The sequence below is a fragment of the Hypanus sabinus genome, chromosome 23, assembly GCF_030144855.1.
Source record: "Hypanus sabinus isolate sHypSab1 chromosome 23, sHypSab1.hap1, whole genome shotgun sequence".
NCBI classification, from domain to species: Eukaryota; Metazoa; Chordata; class Chondrichthyes; order Myliobatiformes; family Dasyatidae; genus Hypanus; species Hypanus sabinus.
Window position 1 is genome coordinate 65428843 of NC_082728.1, and position 25622 is coordinate 65454464.

Genomic DNA, 25622 nt, shown 5'->3' on the forward strand with positions numbered 1-25622 from the left:
CCTATAGTGTGGTGATCAGAACTGTAAGCAGTACTTCAGTTGAAGTTTGGCTTGTACTTCTGCATTCAATGCCCCAGCAAATGAAAGCCAGTATCCTACATGCCTTCCTAACCACATTACTTTTCATTACACTTCTTGTACTCTTGGCAGGCCTGTCCCTTGACCTGTTATGTGCTTCCTTTTCACTCTTACGACATCACAGGCTCCCTATATTTGTTACCACTAGCTTTTACACTTGAGGGAACATGCTGGCCCTGACTCATTGCTATTTCTCTTTTCAATGTTTTCCACTGTGCTGATGCAGAATTCCCTTCAAGTAGATTCTCCCAATAGACATTTGTCACATCCTCTTTCATGTTAAAGATATTGATCTTTCTCCAATTTAAGATCTTGCACTGGTTCATAACTGCCCCTCTCCATAGGTGTTTAACAATATATAGAGTTTGGTCAGCAACTCTAAAATGCTCCATCAGTGACATCCCTTCAACTGACCAGCTGCATTTCCCAAGATAAAGTTCAGGAAGTCCTTCCCACGTTGGTCTACCTACTCACTCAGTCAAAAAGCTCAGCTCATCACACCTCAAAAATTGTACCTTTTAAAGCTAGGGCAATCCGGGTTACTATTTTGGAAACCAGTGTCCCAGTATGATGATCCAATGTGCATTGCATTTCTCTAATATTTGCCTGCATATCTATGTGCTCCATCCCTTGGTGAGGATTGTGAAATTTAAGGAATGTACTGTTAGTTTAAAGAAGTATAGATACCTCACTGAAATAATTGGGATCACAGGTGACAAAATGGGATATTTTGTGGTGTTACCTATCCATGGCCCTGTGTTGTGACTGACCTCTCTCCAGTTAAATACTCACCTGTGATAGGTTTGTAGTTCCCAGAGTTTTCTTTGCCGCCCTTCTTGTATAAAGACACAACATTCACTACCCTCCGACTTCCACCACTTCTCCTATGGAGAACAATGATGTATATACTGTATCTCAGTCAGAGCTTACCCAGTTTCTTCTCTAGCTTCCCACAGTGTTCTTGAATATAAACAATCAAGCCTTGGTGAATATCTTATGTTTATTAACCTTTTTATGTTTTAAAACAACTGGTACCATCTCTACTGTAGTGAAGGCTAATGTATCAAAAAAAAATTTTCACCATCCTGTTGACTCATAACTCTACTTCAGAGATCCATGTACTTCAAGGTCCCTCTGTTCTCTAACAATCCCCAGGGACCTACTGTTAATTTTCTCTTAACCTGGTAAATCACAATTCCCATACGCTTTTTTGTTCATTCTGTGATGAAAAGACAGGGAAAACATGAGTTTAACAGTATATTTTCTGCCTTTTCAGTGGTGATCCTGACAAGTGTGACATCTGGGGAAACACCCCTCTACATTTGGCAGCTGCCAATGGCCACCTCGACATTCTCTCCTTCCTGATATCCTTTGGAGCAAACATCTGGTGCCTGGACAATGACTACCACACTCCACTGGACATGGCAGCCATGAAGAACCACATGGAGTGCATCCGCTACCTGGACTCGATTGCGGCAAAGCAAACCACTCTGTACCCCAAAGTGGTCAGCAAGATGAAGCAGAAAGCCTTCAGAGATGCTGAAAGGCACATCAAGGAATGCGCAAAGCTGCAGAAAAGGCACCAGCAGAGGATGGAGAAGAGGTACAAAAAGGAGGTGGACCGTGCAGACACCGTGAGCTTCAGCAGTATCTCTAGCAGCTCTGTAAGCAGCCACCTCCAGCGTCTCTCTCTGACCACAGCTGTGCCCTACTCACAAGCCACCATCAATGCCACCACCAAGGGCAAGACCAAGATCCAGAGGAAATTGGAAAGGAAGAAGCAGGTGGATGGCAGCTTCAAGATATATGAGGATGGACGGAAGAGTATCCGGTCCCTCTCTGGCCTCCAGCTCAGCAACGATGTGATGTTTATAAGGCAGGGGAGCCATGGCAGGGCAAAGGAGCGGACGCGGTGTAATGTACGGGACATGTTTGCAACAGAGGTACAAGAAGATGCACTGTCGCACGCTGCCAGTGATCCAGGCTTGCAGGTGGATGTAGCTGGCTCTGAGGTCAGCACTGACTCAGGCCATGAATCACTCTTCAATAGGCCTGGCCTGGGCACCATGGTCTTCCGCAGGAACTATGTTAGTGGAGGCTTGCTTGGCCTGGGGCATGGTGCTGAAGAGGCAGAAGGCATGAATGGGGCTCGGACCTCAGGTGGTAAGCTGCATAGCCAGCTCCACCGGTCCATCAGCATGGACGACAGCATTGGCAGTGCCTGTAGTCTGCAGGAAAGGAGTGCTGGCGAGTTGCTCTGGGAGGATGTGGATCTGAGTCTGAACGATGACCTGGAGCCAGAGACCAGTCCCCTGGAAACATTCCTGGCCTCCCTCTGCATATTTGAGTTTGTACCAATCTTCAAAAAGGAAAAAATTGACCTGGAGGCTCTTACACTTTGCTCTGATGAGGATCTGAAAAGCATAAAGATTCCTCTAGGGCCCCGAAAGAAGATCCTGGAGGGTATAGAACGGAGGCAGCAGGCTCTTCAGCAATCTGCCAGGCTCGAGGACACGTGTCTATGAGTGCTGGTGAGTGGGAAGGCTTCCATTATCAGCAAGTGCCAAACCATAGAACAGGATTAACCCATTCCCTCCTGGACCCTTGAGCCCTGTCCCATCCAGGGAGAGGTGCAGCACTGACAGCAAGAAGTATCAGCAAGGCTTGAACAAAAAGGCTTCCATATGCACGGCATCTATATAATTGTCAAGGCACAGGTCTCGTGAAACATTAGAAAGTCTGCTGGAGGAACTCAACAGTTTGAGCAGAGTCTATGAGAGGAGAAAGGGTTCTTGACACTTCACATCGAGACTCTGCTGGACTTGATTTTTAATCTTGGTAGATTTAGAAAACTGTATCTCTAGCTATTAAATGATGGCACAGTCCAGAAGCTGAGGTGAAGGAGGGTTACATACAGCAGTGTGTGGGAGTTGGTGGTGAGCTGGCAGAAATGGCCCTTTCTTTTAGAAAGGGCACTTGTGCAAGGTGATAGAATGTTTTACTGTTATGTGTGTAATAAACTGGTGGACTACTGTAAGGGGTCCCAGGTGAGATGGGTCATGCAATGAGTGAGGTGTGGGTTGAGGGTGATCGGGAGTGATGGTGAGATGGAGACTAATGGGAAGAGGGTACAGTGTGTGGGATGGGGTATGAACTGTTCTGGTGCATGTCCTGTTGGAACCGATGGTTGGCAGCAGCTTTCTGAAGTGTTGTATTTGCATTAACATGTCACACCCCTTCAATGTTTGAGCTTCCCTTACTACTTCCACCCCCACTCCTTCACCCTTTCCCCATCACCCCCTCCCTCTCTCTTCCTTTGCCCCTCCTTTCTCAGCCCCTCTCCAGACCTGTGGAATGCCTGGGGGACATCACAGCTACTGATATTACACCCAACACTACCTTCTTCCCACTGCTTCCCTGGATCTCTCCTCCTCCTTCCTTTTCCCTGCTGCCACATAGATTTGCTCAATGACTGGACAACTGGATTACCAGAGCCACACAGCACAGAATTGGGCTCTTTGGCCCATGGAGTCCTCTGCTGACCTGTCCTCAGCCTGCAGTGTCCCACGTTTATATACATACACACAGCTCTCTCCTTCTGCACACCCCATTCCTCCCCACTCTGTCATTCACTCTTCAAAGGTTCTGACCCCTGTTCCAGTACATGGTCTGACTGCTGTCCATGGAGTTGCTCAATCATCCTAAGTACGTTGAGTCAATGTGTCCTGTAAACTTTGTCACTATCCAACTCCCCTTCTCAGGTACCAGAAATGGCCTTTGCCATCCTTGAACACATTCCTTACACATTCACATTCACTTGCACACAGACATTGCTTTGTCATACTGCTGTCATTGAGATGAGAGTATGCACTTCAATGTCTTCCTCAGTATATTCTCATACTAACCCACTGTTTTCTCTCTGCATTGCGACATGCACTCAGAGTCAGACACCAAAGTTTAGTTTAAAGTTTAGCAGCATGGAAGAAGACCCTTCTGGTATCCACTGATACCAATCCTGTTTGGTAGTTTAAGTTTAAGTCAGAGAATTGGGCAGCATGGAAGAAGACCCTTCTGGTATCCACTGATACCAGTCCTGTTTGGTAGTTAGCTTTCTCTGCCTTGGCAATGTGCTGCATAAATTTATCAGTCTGCCTCCAGCCCCTGAGTGGAATAACTCCACTTCAGATCACCTCTGAACCTCCCAACCCATGTCCTAGACCTTCCCCCTATAGTTTTAGACATCTCTGCTCTGGGGAGAAATTCTTAGAACATAGAAAATTACAGCATAGGAACAAACTCTTTAGCACACAAAGTTGCACTAAACCACAGAAATCAGTAACCAAATGGCCAATTAAACTAATCCCCTCTGGCTATGCAATGTCCATATCCTGCACAACAATTATTTCCTAACTAGCCTGCCTATTACATGTTGTACAGCCCTGTCAGTTTCTTCTCCACCACCTCTTTTCCAGGGAGAACTAACCCAGTATCTGCTATCCCTCCACATAGGTTAACTGCTCTATTCCCAGCAACACCAGAGTGAACCACAATCCTACCCACATTCATTTCTGTCACAACACTGGGGGTGGGGGGGGGGGGGTGTACAGTACTGTCACCAGAACTGTATACAATACTCCAGCTGTGGAAACATAGATGAAGGGTCTTGGTCTTGACCTGAAATATTGGCTGTCCATTTCCCTCCACAGATGCTGCTAGACCTGTTTTGCACCAATATTTTAAATTGTATTATAATCTCCTCCTGCTATATTTTGCTTTAAATGCCTAATGACTAAGCCTGTACAGCAATCTGTGGCAATGAATTCCACAGGTTCACCACACTCTGGCTCAAGAAATTCCTCCTGATCTTTGTTCTAAAGGGGTGTTCTTCTATTCTGAAGCTGTACCCTCCGGTCCTAGACTCCACCACTGTAGGAAACATCCTCTCCACATCCACCCTATCTAGGCTTTCAGAATATCAGAGAGTTTCAATGAGATCCCCCTCATTCTTCTAAACTCCAGTGAGTACAAGTCTAGAGCTCCTCAAAACATTAACCCTTTCATTCCCAGGATAATTCTTGCGAACCTCCTTTGGACCTTCTCCAGCACATCCTTTCATAGATAAGGGGCCCAAAACTGCTCATAACTGCAAGTGTAGCCTAACTAATGCCTTATAAAGCCCCAGTAGTACATACTTGACTTTATATTATAGTGTTCTTGAAAAGAACGCTAACATCGTAGTTGCCTATCTGACCACTGATTCAACCTGCAAGGTAACTTTTATGGAATCCTGGATGAGGACTCCCAAGTCCCTTTGCACCTTTTGATTTCCGAATTTTCTAAACCTTTATTCCTTCTACCTAAGTGGCTAGATTCAACAGTGGCTAGATGGGAGATGCCAGAGAGTAGTGGTGGATAATTGTTTATCGGGATGGAGGCCGGTGACTAGCGGGGTGCCTCAGGGATCTGTTTTGGGCCCAATGTTGTTTGTAATATACATAAATGATCTGAATGATGGGGTGGTAAATTGGATTAATAAGTATGCCGATGATACTAAGGTAGGAGGTGTTGTGGATAATGAGGTGGGTTTTCAAAGCTTGCAGGGAGATTTATGCCGGTTAGAAGAATGGGCTGAACGTTGGCAGATGGAGTTTAATGCTGAGAAGTGTGAGGTTGTACATTTTGGCAGGAATAATCCAAATAGAACATACAGGGTAAATGGTAGGGCATTGAGGATTGCAGAGGAACAGAGAGATCTAGGAATAACAGTGCATAGTTCCCTGAAGGTGGAGTCTCATGTAGATAGGGTGGTGAAGAAGGCTTTTGGAACGCTGGCCTTTATAAATCAAAGCATTGAGTACAGAAGTTGGGATGTAATGTTAAAATTGTACAAGGCATTGGTAAGGCCAAATTTGGAATATTGTGTGCAGTTCTGGTCACTGAATTATAGGAAAGATATCAATAAATTAGAGAGAGTGCAGAGACGATTTACTAGGATGTAACCTGGGTTTCAGCACTTAAGTTACAGAGAAAGGTTGAACAAGTTAGGTCTCTATTCATTGGAACGTAGAAGGTTGAGGGGGGATTTGATCGAGGTATTTAAAATTTTGAGAGGGATAGATAGAGTTGACGTGAATAGGCTGTTTCCATTCAAACGAGATTCAAACGAGAGGACATGATTTGAGAGTTAGGGGGCAGAAGTTTAAGGGAAACACGAGGGGGTATTTCTTTACTCAGAGAGTGATAGCTGTGTGGAATGAGCTTCCTGTAGAAGTAGTAGAGGCCAGTTCAGTTGTGTCATTTAAGGTAAAATTGGATAGGTATATGGACAGGAAAGGAGTGGAGGGTTATGGGCTGAGGGCGGGTAAGTGGGACTAGGTGAGATTAAGAGTTCTGCACGGACTAGGAGGGCCGAGATGGCCTGTTTCCATGCTGTGATTGTTATATGGTTATATAAGTGCATGATCATACACTTCCCTGCACCATATTCCATCTTTGACTTCTTTGCCCATTCTCCTAATCTGTCTGTCCTTCTGCAGACTCCCTGCTTCCTCAACACAGCCTGTCCCTCCACCTATCTATGTATTGTTCACAAATTCATCAGTTCTGTCATCCAAATTATTGACGTACAATATGAAGAGGCACCAACTTTGACCCCTGTGAAAGATCACCTAGTCACTGGCAGCCAACCAGAAAGAAGACCCCTTTATTCTCTCTGTACCTATATCTCAACTCAGTTTTATCCCTCCGGTCCCTTCCTACCTTCATCCGTGATACTTAACATGCTCTTAATCTTTTCAATGATTTCAAGTTCTTTGGCCCCAGTCACCTTTTTTCACTATGGATGTCCAGTCCCTATACATCTCCATACCCCACCAGAAAGGCCTCCAAGCTCTCCATTTCTTTCTGGACATCAGACCCAACCAGTTTCCCTCCACCACCACTCTCCTTCATCTGGCGGAACTCATTCTCACTCTTAATAATTTCTCCTTTGACTCCTCCCACTTCTTTCAAACAAAAGGTGTTGCCATAGGCACTTGCATGGGTCCCAGCTGTGTCAGCCTTTTTGTCAGCTATGTGGAACAGTCAATGTGCCAAGCCTACACTGGTGTCCGCACCCCATTTTTCTTATGCTCCATCAACGATGGAATTGGTGCTGCTTCCTGCACCCATGAAGAGCCTGTTGCCTTCATCAACTTTGCTTCCAACTTCTACCTGCTCTTGAATTTATCTAGTCTATTTCCAACACCTCCCTCCCCTTTCTCAATCTCGCTGTCTCTGTCTCTGAGGACAGCTTATCTACTGAGGTCTATTATAAGCCCACTGACTCTCATAGCTACTTGGGCTATAACTCTTCCCACCCAGTTACTTGTAAAAATGCCATCCCCTTCTCTCAATTCCTCCATCTCCACCACATCTGCTCTCAGGCTGAGCCTTTTCATTCCAGAACTAAGGAGTGGTCCTCCAGCAAAAGAGGCTTCCCTTCCTTCTCAACGATGCTGCCCTCAACTACATCTCTTCCATTTCACACAAGCCTGCCCTAACCTCATCCTCCTGCCATGCCACCAGGGTTCCTCTGGTCTTCACCTACCACCCAACCAGCTTCCAGGTCCAGCAAATAATTCTCCATAACATCTGCCATCTCCAGCAGGATCCTACTACCAAGCACATCTTTCCCACTCCCCCCACTTTTTCCACTTTGCACATGGATTACACCATTCGCGATTCCCTTGTCCATTCATCTGTCCCCATTGATCTCGCTCCTGGAACTTATCCTTGCAAGCAGAACAAGTGCTACACCTGCACCTACACTATCATGCAGAGCCCCAAACAGTCTTTCCAGGTGAGGCAACACTTCACCTGTGAGTCTGTTGGGATCATCTACTATATCCAGTGGTCCCTGTATGTCCTCCTGTATATCAGTGAGACTCAACGTTGTTTGGGAGACTGCTTTGACGAGCGCCACAGGAAGTGGAATCTCCTGGTGGCCACCCATTCTAATTCCACATCCAAGTTCCATTCCAACATGTCAGTCCATGGCCTGCTCCTTTGCGATGAGGGCTCCAACCAGAGGAGCAACACCTTGTATTCCATCTGGGTAGCCTCCAACCTGATGGCATTAACTTCAATTTCTCTTCCTCCCCTTCCCCACACCTTCTTACTGTGACTCCTTATCTTTTTTTTTCTCCTGTCCTGATGAAGGGTCTCGGCCTGAAACATCAACTGTACTCTCTTTCCATAGATGCTGCCTGCCTGCTGAATTCCTCCAGCATCTTGTGCATGTGGCTTTATTCTCCTTGCCTCCTGCTAGTCAGCCAATCTTTTATCCATGCTAGGATCTTTCCTGTAATGCCATGGACTCTTACCTTGTTTAGCAGCCTCATGTGCAGCACCTTCTCAAATGCCTTCTGAAAATCCAAGTAAATAAAATCCATCTACTCTTTTGTTTTTGTCTGTCCTGCTTGTTACTTATTTCTTCAAAGAATCCCAACAGACTTGTGAGCAAGATTTCTCCTTAAGGAAACCATGCTGACTTCAGCTTATTTTATCATGTGTCCGCACCCCAAAACCTTATCCTTAATAATGGATTCTAATATCTTGCCCACTACTGAAGTCAGGCTAACTGCTTATAATTTCCTGTCTTTTGCCTCACTCACTTCTTAAAAAGTGGAGTGACAATTCTTACAATTTCCCAGTCCTTTGCAACCATTCCAGATCTGGTGATTCTTGAAAGGCCACTGCTAATGTTGCCACAATCTCTTTAGCTTTCTTTATCAAAACTGTGGTTCAGGTGACTTACCTAGCTTCTGAACTTTCAGCTGAGATTGGAGGAATGTATAGGGGCAAGTCAGAAGTAAAGTCTTTACACTGAGAATAATGGGTGTGTGGAATGCCCTGCCAGGAGTGGTGGTATAGGCATTTAAGAAACTCTAAAATAGACACATGGATGGTAAGTCCAGGTGACTTAGGTACATTAAGACCTATTGGCTTCCAGAGCACCTTCTCCTCAGTAATAACAACTATTCATATCTGCTGGACACTCTCGCATTTCTGGCACACTGTTAGTGTCTTCACTGAAGACTGGTGAAGTGAGCTGAGGATGTGGTCCACAGTACCAGCTACAAGAAGCCTGCTGTACTAAGTGTATCTGGTGCTTACAGCTCATTGAAGAGTGGACACAAAGGTGAGGTGCAGGAAACTCTAATACTGACACCTTTCATCCCCAGGAAGTGAGGTGGTGGAGTGTTGGGGTTAAGGAAGGAATGATTATCCTTCTTGGGAGCCTAGCATACAAGCCAGGCAGTGAGGATCACTGGGAAGTATTAATGTTAGAATGCCGAGGACATTATATCACTGCCAGTGGACTTGGTTGTAATAAAAGATTTTGTAAAAATCAGTGTATTTTCGTGTTACTTTGGATTTGGAGAGGTCCACAGCTTGGAAACAGGCCATTCAACTCAACCGGTCCAGGCCAACCAAGATTCCCACCTAAGCTAGTCTCATGCCTGCACAAGGTCCATATTCCTCTCATGTTCCTTTCCTAACCCTGTCCCTGTCCAATGCTTTTTAAATGTTGTTAATGTGTCTGGCTTAATCATTTCCTAAGGCTGTTCATTCCATTTACTGACCACTACCTAAGTGAAAAACTGTTCTTCAGGTTCCTATTAAATCTCTCTCCTCTCACCTTAAGCTTATGCCTTCTAGTTTTGATTTGATAACCTTGGAAAACACTGTGCACATTCACCCTATGCCCCTCATGATTTTATACACCTCTTTCAGATCACACCTCATTTGCTCTGTAAACCTTGATAACTATCTTTACTGTCAAAAACACCACCAATTTTAATGTGTTACCTGAAACTTTATTAATTATGTCTTGTATATTCCCATCCAAATCATTGGTATAGATGGCTAAAAGCAAAGAGACTGGCACTGAACTCTCAGGAACTCCTCTAGTGATGGTCCTTCAGCCTGCTTTCTACCATGAACCCAATTGTGTATTTAATTAGCCAGCTTTCCCTGCATCTCATGCATTACAATGTTCATAGCAGTCTACAATAAGGAATCTTATCAAAGGCCAAAGGTCTGCAAAGACAACATGCATCTACCACCACGTCCTATTTAACTTTTATGGTAACCTCGTCAAAAAAAAACTTAATTACATTTGTGAGACATAATCTCCATGCACAAAGCCATACTATCTCTAATCAGTTCCAACTTCCCATAATGTTTTGGGATATACCTGATGAAACCCTGTACATTTAGCTACCTTCATATGCTTTAAGACATCTGGAAACTCCTGCTGGAATTGAGACTATCTCAAAGTCATCCCCATTCATAATGTTACAGTTTTGAGTCTTCATATTCTTCTCCATGGTAAAAATAGACAAGAAATATTCATTGAGGACTTTGCCCATTTCTTGTGGCTCCACACAAAGGTGTCCACTTGAAGGGCCCCATTCTCTCTTTGGATTATTATCTGCAAAGCTCCTTTTCTGCTCTCCTGATTTCCTGCATACCCTATACTCCTTTGGGGGATTCACTTGATCCCACCTGCCTGTACCTGACTTGTGCCTCCTTTTCCTTAAAGACTATCAATATCCCTGTTCATCCAGATTTCTCTACGGCCAATCTTGCCTGTCACTCTTAACTGGAACATGCAGATCTTGAACTCTTGGAATATCGTATTTACAAACCCCTTTTCCAGAAAAGTTGGGATATTTTCCAAAATGCAATAAAAACAAAAATCTATGATATGTTAATTCACGTGAACCTTTATTTAGAATAGTACAGCACGTTACAGGCCCTTCGGCCCACAATGTTGTGCTGACCTCAAACCCTGACTCACATATAACCCCCCACCTTAAATTCCTCCATATACTTGTCTAGTAGTCTCTTAAACTTCACTAGTGTATCCGCCTCCACCACTGACTCAGGCAGTGCATTCCATGCACCAACCACTCTGAGTGAAAAACCTTCCTCTAATATCCCCCTTGAACTTCCCTCCCCTTAACTTAAAGCCATGTACTGAGCAGTGGTGCCCTGGGGAAGAGGCGCTGGCTGTCCACTCTGTCTATTCCTCTTAATATCTTGTACATCTCTATCATGTCTCCTCTCATCCTCCTCCTCTCCAAAGAGTAAAGCCCTAGCTCCCTTAATCTCTGATCATAATCCATACTTTCTAAACCAGGCAGCATCCTGGTAAATCTCCTCTGTACCCTTTCCAATGCTTTCACATCCTTCCCATAGTGAGGTGACCAGAACTGGACACTGTACTCAAAGTGTGGTCTAACTAGAGTTTTATAGAGCTGCATCATTACATCGCATCTCTTAAATTCTATCCCTCGACTTATGAAAGCTAACACCCCATAAGTTTTCTTAACTACCCTATCTACCTGTGAGGCAACTTTCAGGGATCTGTAGACATGTACCCCCAGATCCCTCTGCTCCTCCACACTACCAACTATCCTGCCATTTACTTTGTACTCTGCCTTGGAGTTTGTCCTTCCAAAGTGTACCATCTCACACTTCTCTGGGTTGAACTCCATCTGCCACTGCTCAGCCAACTTCTGCATCCTATCAATGTCTCTCTGCAATCTTCGACAATCCTCTACACTATCTACAACATTACCAACCTTTGTGTCATCTACAAACTTGCCAACCCACCCTTCTACCCCCACATCCAGGTTGTTAATAAAAATCACGAAAAGTAGAGGTCCCAGAACCGATCCTTGTGGAACACCACTAGTCTCAACCCTCCAATCTGAATGTACTTCCTCCACCACAACCCTCTGCCTTCTGCAGGCAAGCCAATTCTGAATCCACCTGGCCAAACTTCCCTGGATCCCATGCCTTCTGACTTTCTGAATAAGCCTACTGTGTGGAACCTTGTCAAATGCCTTACTAAAATCCATGTAGATCACATCCACTGCACTACCCTCATCTATATGCCTGGTCGCCTCCTCAAAGAACTCTATCAGGCTTGTTACGCATAATCTGCCCTTCACAAAGCCATGCTGACTGTCCCTGATCAGACCCTGATTCTCTAAATTTCATAGATCCTATCTCAAAGAATCTTTTCCAACAGCTTTCCTACCACAGACGTAAGGCTCACTGGTCTATAATTACCCGGACTATCCCTACTACCTTTTTTGAACAAGGGGACAACATTCGCCTTCCTCCAATCCTCCGGTACCATTCCTGTGGACAACAAGGACATAAAGATCCTAGCCAGAGGCTTAGCAATCTCTTCCCCCACCTCATGGAGCAGCCTGGGGAATATTCCGTCAGGCCCCAGGGACTTATCCTTCCTAATGTATTTTAACACCTCCAACACCTCCTCTCCCTTAATATCAACAAGCTCCAGAACATCAACCTCACTCATACTGTCCTCACCGTCATCAAGTTCCCTCTCATTGGTGAATATCGAAGAGAAGTATTTATTGAGGACCTTGCTCACTTCTGCAGCCTCCAGGCACATCTTCCCACTTTTATTTCTAATCGGCTCTACCTTTACTTCTGTTACCCTTCTGTTCTTCACATAATTGTAGAATGCCTTGGGGTTTTCCTTTACCCTACTTGCCAAGGCCTTCTCATGACCCCTTCTTGCTCTTCTCAGCCCCTTCTTAAGCTCCTTTCTTGCTACCCTATATTCCTCAATTGACCCATCTGATCCTTGCTTCCTAAACCTCATGTATGCTGCCTTCTTCCACTTGACTAGATTTTCCACTTGTCACCCATGGTTCCTCCACCCTACCATTCTTTATCTTCTTCACCGGGACAAATTTATCCCTAACATCCTGAAAGATATCCCTAAACATCGACCACATGTCCATAGTACATTTCCCTGCAAAAACATCATCCCAATTCACACCCACAAGTTCTAGCCTTATAACCTCATAATTTGCCCTTCCCCAATTAAAAATTTTCCTGTCTTCTCTGATTCTGTCCTTTTCCATGATAATGCTAAAGGTCAGAGAGCGGTGGTCACTGTCCCCCAGATGCTCACCCACTGACAGATCTGTGACCTGACCCGGTTCATTACCTAATACTAGATCTAGTATGGCATTCCCCCTAGTCGGCCTGTCAACATACTGTGACAGGAATCCATCCCAGACACACTTAACAAACTCTGCCCCATCTAAACCCTTGGAACTAATCAAGTGCCAATCAATATTAGGGAAGTTAAAGTCACCCGTGATAACAGCCCTGTTATTTTTGCACCTTTCCAAAATCTGCCTCCCAATCTGCTCCTTGGTATCTCTGCTGCTACCAGGGGGCCTATAGAATACCCCCAGTAGAGTAACTTCTCCCTTCCTGTTCCTGACTTCCACCCATACGGACTCAAAAGAGGATCCTGCTACATTACCCACCCTTTCTGCAGCTGTAATAGTATCCCTGACCAGTAATGCCACACCTCCTCCCCTTCCCCCCACCCCAATATCCCTTTTAAAGCACTGAAATCCAGGAATATTGAGAATCCATTCCTGCCCTGGTGCCAGCCAAGTCTCCGTAATGGCCACTACATCATAATTCCAAGTATGTATCCAAGCTCTCAGTTCATCACCTTTGTCCCTGATGCTTCTTGCATTGACGTATACACACTATAGCCCTTCTGCCTTACTACCTTTATATCCTTTATTCTGCTGCTCTTTCCTCAAAGCCTCTCTATATTTTAGATCTGGCTTTACTCCATGCACTTCTTTCACTGCTCTATCGCTCCGGGTCCCATCCCCCTTGGAAATTAGTTTAAACCCTCCCGAACCATGCTAGCAAACCTACCAGCAAGGATATTGCTCCCCTCGAGTTCAGGTGCAACCCATCCAATCTGTACAGGTCCCACCTTCCCCAGAAGAGATCCCAATGATCCAAAAATCTAAAACCCTGCCCCCTGCACCAACTCCTCAGCCACGCATTCAACTGCCATCTTCTCCAATTCTTACCATCACTATCACGTAGTACTGGCAGCAATCCTGAGAACGCCACCCTTGAGGTCCTGTTCTTCAGCCTTCTGCCTAGTTCCCGAAACTCACACTTCAGGACCTCATCCCTCTTCCTGCCTATGTCGTTGGTCCCAACATGTATCACAACTTCTGGTTGCTTTCCCTCTTGTACCAGGATGTCGCACACCTGGTCAGAAACATCCCGGACCCTGGCACCCGGGAGGCAACAAACCATGCGGGTGTCCTTCTCACGTCCATAAAATCTCCTGTCTGTTCCCCTGACTATAGAGTCTCCAATGACGACAGCTCTCCTCTTCTCCGTCCCATCCTTCTGCACCACAGGGTCAGACTCAGTGCCAGAGGCCCTGCCACCGTGGCTCACGCCTGGTCAGTCGTCCTCACCAACAGCATCCAGGACGGTAAACTTATTATTCAGGGGAATGGCTACAGGGGTGCTCTGCACTACCTGTCTACTCTCCTTCGTTCCCCCCCCCCCCCGGACAGTCACCCCACAACCTGCTTCCGGCAGCCACTACCTCCCTGTAGCTCTCATCTATGACTGCCTCATTCACCCTTATGAGTCGAAGGTCATCCAGCTGCTGCTCCAGATTCCTCACATGGTCTTCCAGATCGCCCAGCCGCAAGCACTTCTGGCAGATGTGACACTGCGGGAGAGGGGAGATCACCCAAGACTGCCACATCTCACAGGAGAGGCACATCACCGTCTCAGGAGGCATTGTAATGACTAACTGGGAACAAGCTCGTCCTCCACCTCTTCTTGTCGAAGCATCTCGAGTCAAAGCCTCAAATCTCCACTCTTTCACTGGCCCACTCACTCACTGGCTGCTTTCCACAGACCACTCCACTTGAGGTAACCATCTATGTATTTGAGCTTTTCAAACTGCTTGGTCACCTGACCTCGATTGCCCAATCAGCTGTCTTCTGCTGAGCTATTCAAATCTTGATTGACTTGATTGCATAGTCCAACTGCCAAAACTGCCAGAATCTCCCGAGTCAAAGCCTCAAATCTCCACTCCTTCACTGGCCCACTCACTCACTGGCCGCTTTCCCTTTATTTAACTGACAAAAGTACAAAGAAAAGATTTTCAATAGTTTTACTGACCAACTTAATTGTATTTTGTAAATATACACAAATTTAGAATTTGATGGCTGCAACACACTCAACAAAAGTTGGGACAGAGGCATGTTTACCATTGTGTTACATCACCTTTCCTTTTAATAACACTTTTTAATTGTTTTGGAACTGAAGATACTAATTGTAGTAGATTTGCAATTGGAAATTTTGTCCATTCTTGCTTAATATAAGACTTCAGCTGCTCGCATTAGGGTTAGGATTGAAACCTTTTCTTTGTACTTTTGTCAGTTAAATAAAGGTTCACGTGAATTAACATATCACAGATTTTCGTTTTTATTGCATTTTGGAAAATATCCCAACTTTTCTGGAAATGGGGTTTGTAAAAGCCTCCCACTGATTGGGCATCCCTTTGTCTTAGAACAACCTTCTCCAATCAACTTTTCCAAGTTCCTGTCTAATACCATCAACATTTGTGCTCCTCCTCTGACACCTCAGAATCAGGTTTATTATCACCAGCATATGACGTGAAATTTGTTAACTTAGCAGCAGCAATTCAATGGAATACATAATCAAGCAGAGAAAAAAAATAATAAATTAAATAAAAATAATAGTAATAATAAATAAGTAAATCAGTTACATATATTGAATAGCTTAAAATGTGCAAAAACAGAAATCGTATATTTTGTTTAAAAAGTGAGGTAGCGTCCAAACATTCAATGTCCATTTGGGAATCGGATGGCGGAGGGGAAGAAGCTGTTCCTGAATTGCTGAGTGTGTGCCTTCAGACTTCTGTACCTCCTTCCTGATAGTAACAGTAAGAAAAGGGCATGCCCTGGTTGCTGGAGGTCCTTAATAATGGATGCTGCCTTTCTGATACATCGGTCCCTAAAAATGTCCTGGGTACTTTGCAGGCTAGTACCCAAGATGGAGCTGAATAGAGTTACAACATTCTGCAGCTTCTTTCGGTCCTGTGCTGTAGCCCCTCATTACCATACAGTGATGCAGCTATAGAAGTTTAAGTGTATTTGTTGACAGGCAAAATCTCTTCAAACTCCTAATAAAGTTTAGCCGCTGTCTTGTCTTTATAACTACATCAATATATTGGAACAAGGTTAGATCCTCAAAGATCTTGACACTCAGGAACTTGAAGCTGCTCACTCTCTCCACTTAGAAGCATAGAACATTACAGCACAGAAACAGGCCCTTTGGCTCCTCTTGGCTGTGCCAAACCATTTTTCTGCCTAGTCCCACTGACCTGCACCTGGACCATATCCCTCCATACTCCTCTCATCCATGTACCTGTCCAAGTTTTTCTTAAACATTAAAAGTGAGCCCGCATTTACCACTTCATCTGGCAGCTCATTCCACACTCCCACCACTCTCTGTGTGAAGAAGACCCCCCCCCCCATGTTCCCTTTAAACTTTTCCCTTTTCACCCTTAACCCATGTCCTCTGGTTTTTTTTCTCCCCTAGCATCAGTGGAAAAAGCTTGCTTGCATTCACTCTATCTATACCCATCATAACTTTATAGGTAGGCCTCCGTTAGTCTCGATAGACCACGAATTTGCGCCTTGGTAAGTTTTATATACCTCTATCAAATCTCCCCTCATTCTTCTACACTCCAGGGAATAAAGTCCTAACCTATTCAACCTTTCTCTGTAACTCAGTTTCTCAAGTTCTGTCAACATCTTTGTAAACATCTGCACTCTTTCAACCTTATTAATATCCTTCCTGTAATTAGGTGACCAAAACTGCTCACAATACTCCAAATTCGGCCTCACCAATGTCCTATAGAACCTCAGCATAACATTCCAACTCTTATACTCAATACTTCAATTTATAAAGGCCAATGTACCAAAAGCTCTCTTTACGACCCTATCTACCTGTGATGCCGTAGAACCATAGAACACTACAGCACAGTACAGGCCCTTCAGCCCTCCATGTTGTGCCAATCCATATAATCCTTAAAACAAAGTACTAAACCCACACTACCCCATAACCCTCCATTTTTCTTTCATCCATGTGCCTGTCCAAGAGGCTCTTAAATACCCCTAATGTTTTAGCCTCCACCACCATCCCTGGCAAGTCATTCCAGGCACTCACAACCCTCTGTGTAAAAAAGAAACTTACCCTTGATGTCTCCCCTAAACTTCCCTCCCTTAATTTTGTACATATGCCCTCTGGTGTTTGCTATTAGTGTCTTGGAAAACAGGTACTGACTATCCACCCTATCTATGCCTCTCATAATCTTGTAGACCTCTATCAAGTCCCCTCTCATTCTTCTACGCTCCAAAGAGAAAAGTTCCAGCTCTGCTAACCTTGCTTCATATGACTTGTTCTCCAAACCAGGCAACATCCTGGTAAATCTCCTCTGCACTCTCTTCATAGCTTCCACATCCTTCCTATAATTAGGTGGCCAGAATTGAACACAATACTCTAAGTGCAGTCTCACCAGAGATTTGTAGAGTTGCAACATGACCTCTCTACTCCTGAACTCAATCCCCCTGTTAATGAAGCTTAGCATCCCATAGGCCTTCTTAACTATCCTATCAACCTGTGCAGTGACCTTATGCAGGGATGTATGGACTTGAACCCCAAGATCCCTTTGTTCATCCACACTCTTAAGTAACTGACCATTAATCCTGTACTCAATCTTCTGGTTTGTCCTTCCAAAATGCATCACCTCACACTTGTCCGGATTGAACTCCATCTGCCACTTTTCTGCCCAACTCTGCAGCCTGTCTATATCCTCTTGTAACCTTCGACAACCTATAGCTCCATCCACAACTCCTCCAATCTTCGTGTCATCCGCAAACTTACTCACCCATCCTTCTGCCTCTACGTCCAGGTCATTTATAAAAATCACAAATAGCAGGGGTCCCAGGACAGATCCCTGCGGCACTCCACTAGTCACTGATCTCCAGGCAGAATACTTTCCTTCCACAACTACCCTCTGCTTTCTTCCTTTAAGCCAATATTTTATCCAAACAGCCAAGGTTCCACTTATCCCATGCCTCATGGCTTTCTGGATGAGTCTCTCATGAGGGACCTTGTCAAATGCTTTGCTAAAGTCCATGTAGACCACATCCACTGCCCTACCCTCATCAATTTCTCTTGTTACCTCTTCAAAGCCATGTTGACTATGCCACTTTTAGGGAATTATATATCTGTATTCCCAGTTCTGAGGAGTTCTACTGCACTCCTCAGTATCCTACCATTTTTTTATCTTGTATGTTCTACCTTGGTTTGTCCTTCCAAAGTGCAATACCTCACACTTGTCTGCATTAAATTCCATCTGCCATTTTTCAGCCCATTTTTCCAGCTGGTCCAAATCCCTCTGCAATCTTTGAAAACCTTCCTCACTATCCAATACACCTCCAATCTTTGTATCATCAGCAAATTTACTGATCCAATTTACCACATTATCATACAGATCATTGATATAGATAACAAATAACAATGGACCCAACAGTGATCTCTGTGGCACACCACTAGTCACAGGCCTCAATTCAGAGAAGCAATCCTCCACTACCACTCTCTGGCTTCTCCCATTGAGCCAATGTCTAATCCAATTTACTACCTCTCCATGTATACCTAGCAACTGAATCTTCCTAACTAACCTCCCATGTGGGACCTTGTCGGAGGCCTTACTGAAGTCCATGTAGACAACATCCACTGCCTTCCCTTCATCCATTTTCCTGGTAACCTCCTCGAAAAACTCTAATAGATTGGTTAAACATGACCTACCACACACAAAGCCATGTTGACTCTCCCTAGTAAGTCCCTGTCTATCCAAATACTTGTAGATCCTATCTCTGTGTGCAGACATCTACTGATGCTTCTGGACACATCATCAGTGATGTTCCTGGAATCATCGGGTGTTTTGGGTCTTTCAACATCAGACACTCTTCCCCAGGTGACCCAGCCAGGACTGATCAGACCCCAGCTTGTGTCCAGATGGCTAGCTACATATGACTCCATGGCTCCCCTCTCTTGAGCCACAGCCATCTTGAGGCCCTCCCTGCCACATCGGTGGCATTGCGGATGGCTCTCCTCTTCCTCTCTCCCTCGATACCCAAATTGCTGAAGGCTCTGGCTAAGGAATGGGCTGCGAATCCCCTACAACCAACTTCCACTGGGAGACACCTCGCTCTCCATCCAGTCTGCTGGTTGTCGCTGACCAGTCTCCTTCCAATAATTTATTGACTACTGACGTCAAACTTACCAGCCTATAATTTCCCAGATTACTTTTAGAGCCTCTTTTAAACAATGGAACAACATGAGCTATCCTCCAATCCTCTGGCACCTCACCCATAGATACTGACATTTTAAATATATCTGCCAGGGCCTCTGCAATTTCACACTAGTCTCCTTCAAGGTCCGAGGGAGTACCCTGTCAGGTCCTGGGGATTTATCTACTCTGATTTGCCTCAAGACAGCAAGCGCCTCCTCCTCTTCAATCTGTATAGGTACCATGACCTCACTACTTGTTTGCCTTATTTCCATAGACTCCATGCCAGTTTCCTTAATAAATGCAGATGCAAAAAACCCATTTAAAATCTCCCCTATTTCTTTTGGTTCCATACATAGCCGACCACTCTGATCTTCAGGAGGACCAATTTTATTCCTTACTATCCTTCTGCTCTTAATATACCTGTAGAAGCTCTTTGGATTATCCCTCACCTTGACTACCAAAGCAACCTCATGTCTTCTTTTAGCCCTCCTGATTTATTTATTGAGTATTTTTTTGCACTTTTTATACTCCTCAAGCACCTTATAGCTCCCTGTTGTCTATACATGTTATATATCTCTCTCTTCTTTATCAGAGTTCCAATATCCCTCGAGAACCAAGGTTCCGTATTCTTATTCACGTTGCCTTTAATCCTGACAGGAACATACAAACTCTGCACTCTCAAAATTTCTCCTTTGAAGGCCTCCCACTTACCAACAAATACTTGCCAGACAACAACCTGTCCCAATCTACACTTTTTAGATCCTTTCTTATTTCTTCAAATTTGGCCTTTTTCCAGTTTAGAACCTCAACCCGAGGACCAGATCAATCTTTATTCATGATCAAATTGAAACTAATGGTGTTATGATCATTGGAACCAAAGTGTTCCCATACACACACTTCTGTCACCTGTCCTAACTCGTTTCCTAATAGGAGATGTAATACTGCATCCTCTCCAGTTGGTACCTCTATATATTAATAAAGAAAACTTTCCTGGACACATTTTACAAACACTAACCTGTCTAGACCTTTAACAGTATGGGGGTCCCAATCAAATGTGGAAAATTAAAATCCCCTACTATCACAATTTTATGTTTCCTGCAGTTGTCTGCTATCTCTCTGCAGATTTTGCTCCTCCAATTCTCGCTGACTATTAGATTGTCTATAATACAACCCCATTAATGTGGTCATACCTTTCCTGTTTCCCAGCTCCACCCATATGGCCTCAGTAGACAAGCCTTCTAATCTGTCCTGCCTGAGCACTGCTGTAACATTTTCCCTGACTAGCAATGCCATCACCCCCCCCCCCCCCCCACCACCCTTCATCCCTCTGCCTCTATCACATCTGAAACATCTAAACCCTGGAACATTGAGCTGCCAGTCCTGCCCTACTTGTAGCCAAGTTTCAGTAATGGCTATAATGTCATAATTCCATGTGTCAATCCACGCCCTCAGCTCTTCTGCCTTCCCCACAATACTCTTTGCATTGAAATAGATACACCCCTCAGAAGATTATTACCACCACACATAGACCTTCTATTTATGACTTTGCATGAACTTTTAACATCATTTATTTTCACTCCCCGCTCCACTATCTGCTCTGTCACTCTGGTTCCCATCCCCCTGCAAATCTAGTATAAATCCTCCCCAACAGCACTAACAAACCTCCTGCAAGGATATTGGACCCCTGTAGTTCAAGTGTAACCTGTCTCTCTTGTACAGGTCCCACCTGCCCCAGAAGAGGTCCCAATGATCCTGAAATCTGAAACCCTGCCCCCTACACCAGTTCCTCAGCCACGTGTTCATCCTCCAAAGCATTCTATTCTTACACTCACAGGCACGTGGCACAGGTAACAATCCTGACATTACCACTCTCAAGGTCCTGCTTTTTAACTTCCTGCCAAGCTCTCTATACTCTCTCTTCAGGACTTCTTCACTCTTTCTTTCTATGTCATTGGTACCAATGTGTACCATGACATCTGGCTGATCACCCTCCCACTTCAGAATGCTGTGTACCCAGAGATATCCCTGACCCTGGCACCTGGGAGGCAACAAACCATCCGGGAGTCTCTGTCATGACCACAGAACCTCCTGTCTGTACCTCTATCGAGTCCCCTATCACTACCGCAATCCTCTCCTTCCACCCTCCCTTCTGCACTGCAAAACCAGACTCAGTGCCAGAGATCCGGCTGTTGCAGCTTGTCCCAGGTAAGTGATTCCCCCCAACAGTATCCAAATTGGTATACTTGTTGTTGAGGGGAATGGCCACAGGGGAGCCCTGCTCTGTCTGCCCTTTCCCCTTCTCTCACCTGACGGTAACCCGTGCGCTGCTCCTTTGGCATAACTACCTCCCTGAAACTGCTATTTATAAACTCCTCATTCTCCCGAATGATCCAGAGGTCATCCTGCTCCTGCTCCAGTTCCCTAACGTGGTTTGTTAGATGCCACCAGCTGGATGTACTTCTTGCAGGTGTCGTCAGGGAGACCAGAGGTCTCCGGTAAGAGGAGCATTCCTAGATCCTGCCTGGCATTCTTTCTACTCTAAACAAACAAGACAAAACTTACTGGAATCTATCCTCCCCTCTGCCTGTTCATGCCGAAGCCTGTTGAGCCAAAGGCGTCCCACTCTGCTCCTCTCACTCCGCTGCCCACTGTATATGGTGGTTGTCATTTTAAAACCTTTGGTGCTCTGCTGGCTGACGTCACGCACCTGCACAGTCCAGCCTTTTTCCCCGAGCAGCGTAAAAAAAATGGCTTCTTTCCGAGATTCCTTACTCCTTCACTTTCAGACTCTAGCTCCAATTTAAAAAAAACATTTGATCCTTCTATGAGGATTGGTGTGTGTTCCTTCGTCTTACCTTTCATGAAGTCCACAATCAGCTCTTTCGCCTTACTGAAATTGAGTGCCAGGTTGTTGCACCAGCACCACTCCACTAGTTGGCATATCTAACTCCTGTATGCCTTCTCGTCACCACCTGAGATTCTGCCAACAATGGTTGTATTGTCAGCAAATACATAGATCAAACTTGAGCTATGCCTAGCCATACACCTGTCATTTGTCCTACCCCAGTTCCCCAGAGTATGTTGAAATGTGTTCTCTCTCTGTAGGTCCTTCAGTATATCATGTGAGGAAACTATCCTGAACACACTTTACAAATTCTATTCTACTTAAGCCCTTTGGATTTTGACAGTCCCAGTCCGTTAGGAAAGTTAAAATCCCCTATTATCACAACTGTATTATTCTTACAACTTTACACAATCTCTCTCTGTGTATTTGTTCCTCTATTCCCATTGATTTTTTTTTGGGGGGGGAGCTAAAGTACAATCCAAACAAGGTGACCATCCTCCCCTTATTTCTCAGCTCCACCCATAAAGCTTCACTGGATGGTCCCACAGTAACTTTCTCATGTTCTGCTATGAGCCACAGGTTGTTGTAGACTTTGCTACAAATGACATAGGTAGAGAAAAGGATGAGAATCTCTTGTTGGGCAGAGGTGACCTGTAGAAGAGGTATGAGTTTTACCTGAGCTGGAAGGGGAACAATATATGGGGAAGAAAATTTGCTAGTTCTACATGTGAGGGTTTAACCTAATCTGGCAAGGAAGTGAGAACCTGCAGAAAGGAGTGAGAAGGAAGAATTAGCAAAATTAATATACAGGATGAGGCTTTTCATTCCAGGACAATGGAGATGTCTTCCTTTTTTAAACAAAAGGGCTTCCCTTTGTCCACCATCAACTCTGCTCTCAAACGCATCTCTCCCATTTCCCGCACATCTGCCCTTACCCCATCCACCCACCACCCCACTCGGGATACGGTTTCCCTTGTCCTCACCTACCACCCCACCAGCCTCCAGGTCCAACGTATAATTCTCCGTAACTTCCGCCACCTCCAACGGGATCCCACTACCACACACATCTTTCCCTCCCCCCCTTCTGCTTTTCGCAGGGATCGCTCCCTATGCGACTCCCTTGTCCACTCGTCCCCCCAATCCCTTTCCACCGATCTCCCTCCTGGCACTAATCCTTGTAAACAGAACAAGTGCTACACCTGCCCTTACACTTCCTCCCTCACCACCATTCAGGGCCCCAGACAGTCCTTCCAGGTGAGGCGACACTTCACCTGTGAGTCGGCTGTTGTGTTATACTGCGTCCGGTGCTCCCGGTGTGGCCTTTTATATATTGGTGAGACCCGATGCAGACTGGGAGACCATTTCACTGAACACCTACGCTCGGTCCGCCAGAAAAAGCAGGATCTCCCAGTGGCCACAGATTTTAATTCCATGTCCCATTCCCATTCTGATATGTCTATCCATGGCTTCCTCTATTGTCAAAATGAATCCAAACTCAGGTTGGAGGAACAACACCTTATATACCAGCTGGGTAGCCTCCAACCTGATGGCATGAACATTGACTTCTCTAACTTCCATTAATGCCCCTCCTCCCCTTCTTACCCCATCCCTGACATATTTAGTTGTTTGCCTGTTCTCCATCTGCCTCTGGTGCTCTCCCCCCCTTCTTTCTTTCTCCTGAGGCTTCCCGTCCCATGATCCTTTCCCTTCTCCAGCTCTGTATCACTTTCGCCAATCACCTTTCCAGCTCTTAGCTTCATCCCACCCCCTCCGGTCTTCTCCTATCATTTCGCATTTTCCCCTCCCCCCACTACTTTCAAATCTCTTACTATCTTTCCTTTCAGTTAGTCCGGACGAAGGGTCTCGGCCCGAAACGTCGACAGTGCTTCCCCCTATAGATGCTGCCTGGCCGGCTGTGTTCCACCAGCATTTTGTGTGTGTTGTTAGCAAAATTAATAGTTGGACACCTAAGAGTTAAGTGGGGAAACAGAAGCATTGCTCCTTGTCCTTGGGTATAACTGCACCTTGAAGGGTATTGTGCTGGGAAAGAGAGGGAGGCTTGCAAGAATCTCTAACAATTAAGAGTGAAACATCTCCGAAAACCATTGGTTTGATGAAATATTGTAAAATTAATCAAACTAACCCTTGTAACATCAAAGGTAGGATGACACAAGGGCAGGACCAACTGATATGACCAAGAAGAAGAGCAGAAAGATTTATCAAATGTACTCCTCTGGTGCAAAGATATGGGAAAGCAAAAGGTATCTGTTTTGCTTGAACCTCCACATACATTGAAAGTACATAAAAGAGGGAACTATACTTGGGCAGGACAGTCTCAGAAACTTTCTGGGCTGTTCTCCTAATCAATCAGTACTGTGCAATAAATCTTCCCTCTACTACTTCTGACTTTTTGATTTTATTTTGCCTCTCTAGATCTCAAACAATAATGAGGCAGATGAGAAATTAGTGGCAAATACTGTAGTCTGCAGTCAACCATAACAAACACGATAACCAGCAGTTTCATAAGGAGAGAAGAAAGATTGCTGGTTTAAACTGCATATTGCAGTTATGAACATTGAATCATTGAATTTACAGAGTTGTTTACTGATATGCAGATAGATTAGGAAAAGATGCAAAACAACAGTGTCACACACAAAATGCTGGTGGAACACAGCAGGCCAGGCAGTATCTATAGGGAGAAGCACTGTCGACGTTTCGGGCCAAGACCCTTCATCAGGACTGAAATGTCGACAGTGCTTCTCCCTATAGATGCTGCCTGGCCTGCTGTGTTCCACCAGCATTTTGTGTGTGTTGTTGTTTGAATTCCCATCATCTGCAGATTTCCTCATGTTTGTTCTTTAAAAACAACAGTGTTGTTGTCATGGATGGCTTCAACTTCCTAAACATAGACTGAGACCTTAGTGCAAGTGGCTTAGACAGGGCAGGATTTATTAGTTGCATCAAAGAGAATTTATTAAATCAGTATGTATATAGTCTAATGAAAGAAGAGACCATATTGGAAGTGGGGATGTGAAAGGAGCCAGGGGACTGTTCCTTCAGCAAGAGAACAGAAAAAAGAAGTTCTAAAATGACTATGGATGTAAATAAGTATGATCTTTATAATACCTTAAGATATAGGAGAAAAGAATTAAGCCATTTGGCCAATCAAGTTTCAGCACATCCTTTCTAGGATATGGGGCCAAAACTGCTCACTCTACTCCAGGTGAGGCCTCTTATACAGTCTCAACATTACATACGTGCTTTCATATTCTCGTCCTCTTGAAGTGAATGTTAACATCACATTTGCCTTCCTCACCACAGACTCAACCTACAAATTAACCTTTAGGGAATCCCGCACAAGGTCTCCTAAATCTCTTTGCATCTCAGATTTTTGTATTTTCTCTCCGTTTAGAAAATTGTTAACCATTT

The 25622-nt window shown here is 44.8% G+C and overlaps 1 protein-coding gene across 8 annotated transcripts in view; it reads left to right on the forward strand.

Annotated features, from left to right (window-relative positions):
• The window catches only part of ush1ga (Usher syndrome 1Ga (autosomal recessive)), a 64733-nt gene extending 40141 nt beyond the window's left edge, over nt 1-24592 (forward strand). For all 8 annotated transcript variants that reach the window (XM_059949018.1, XM_059949019.1, XM_059949022.1 and 5 more), the window contains one exon: nt 1355-24592. In XM_059949018.1, the coding sequence (XP_059805001.1) occupies nt 1500-2603 (1104 nt within the window). In that variant the 5' untranslated portion in view covers nt 1355-1499 and the 3' untranslated portion in view covers nt 2604-24592. The remainder of the gene's footprint in view (nt 1-1354) is intronic.
• Nucleotides 24593-25622: the final 1030 nt, after the last annotated feature.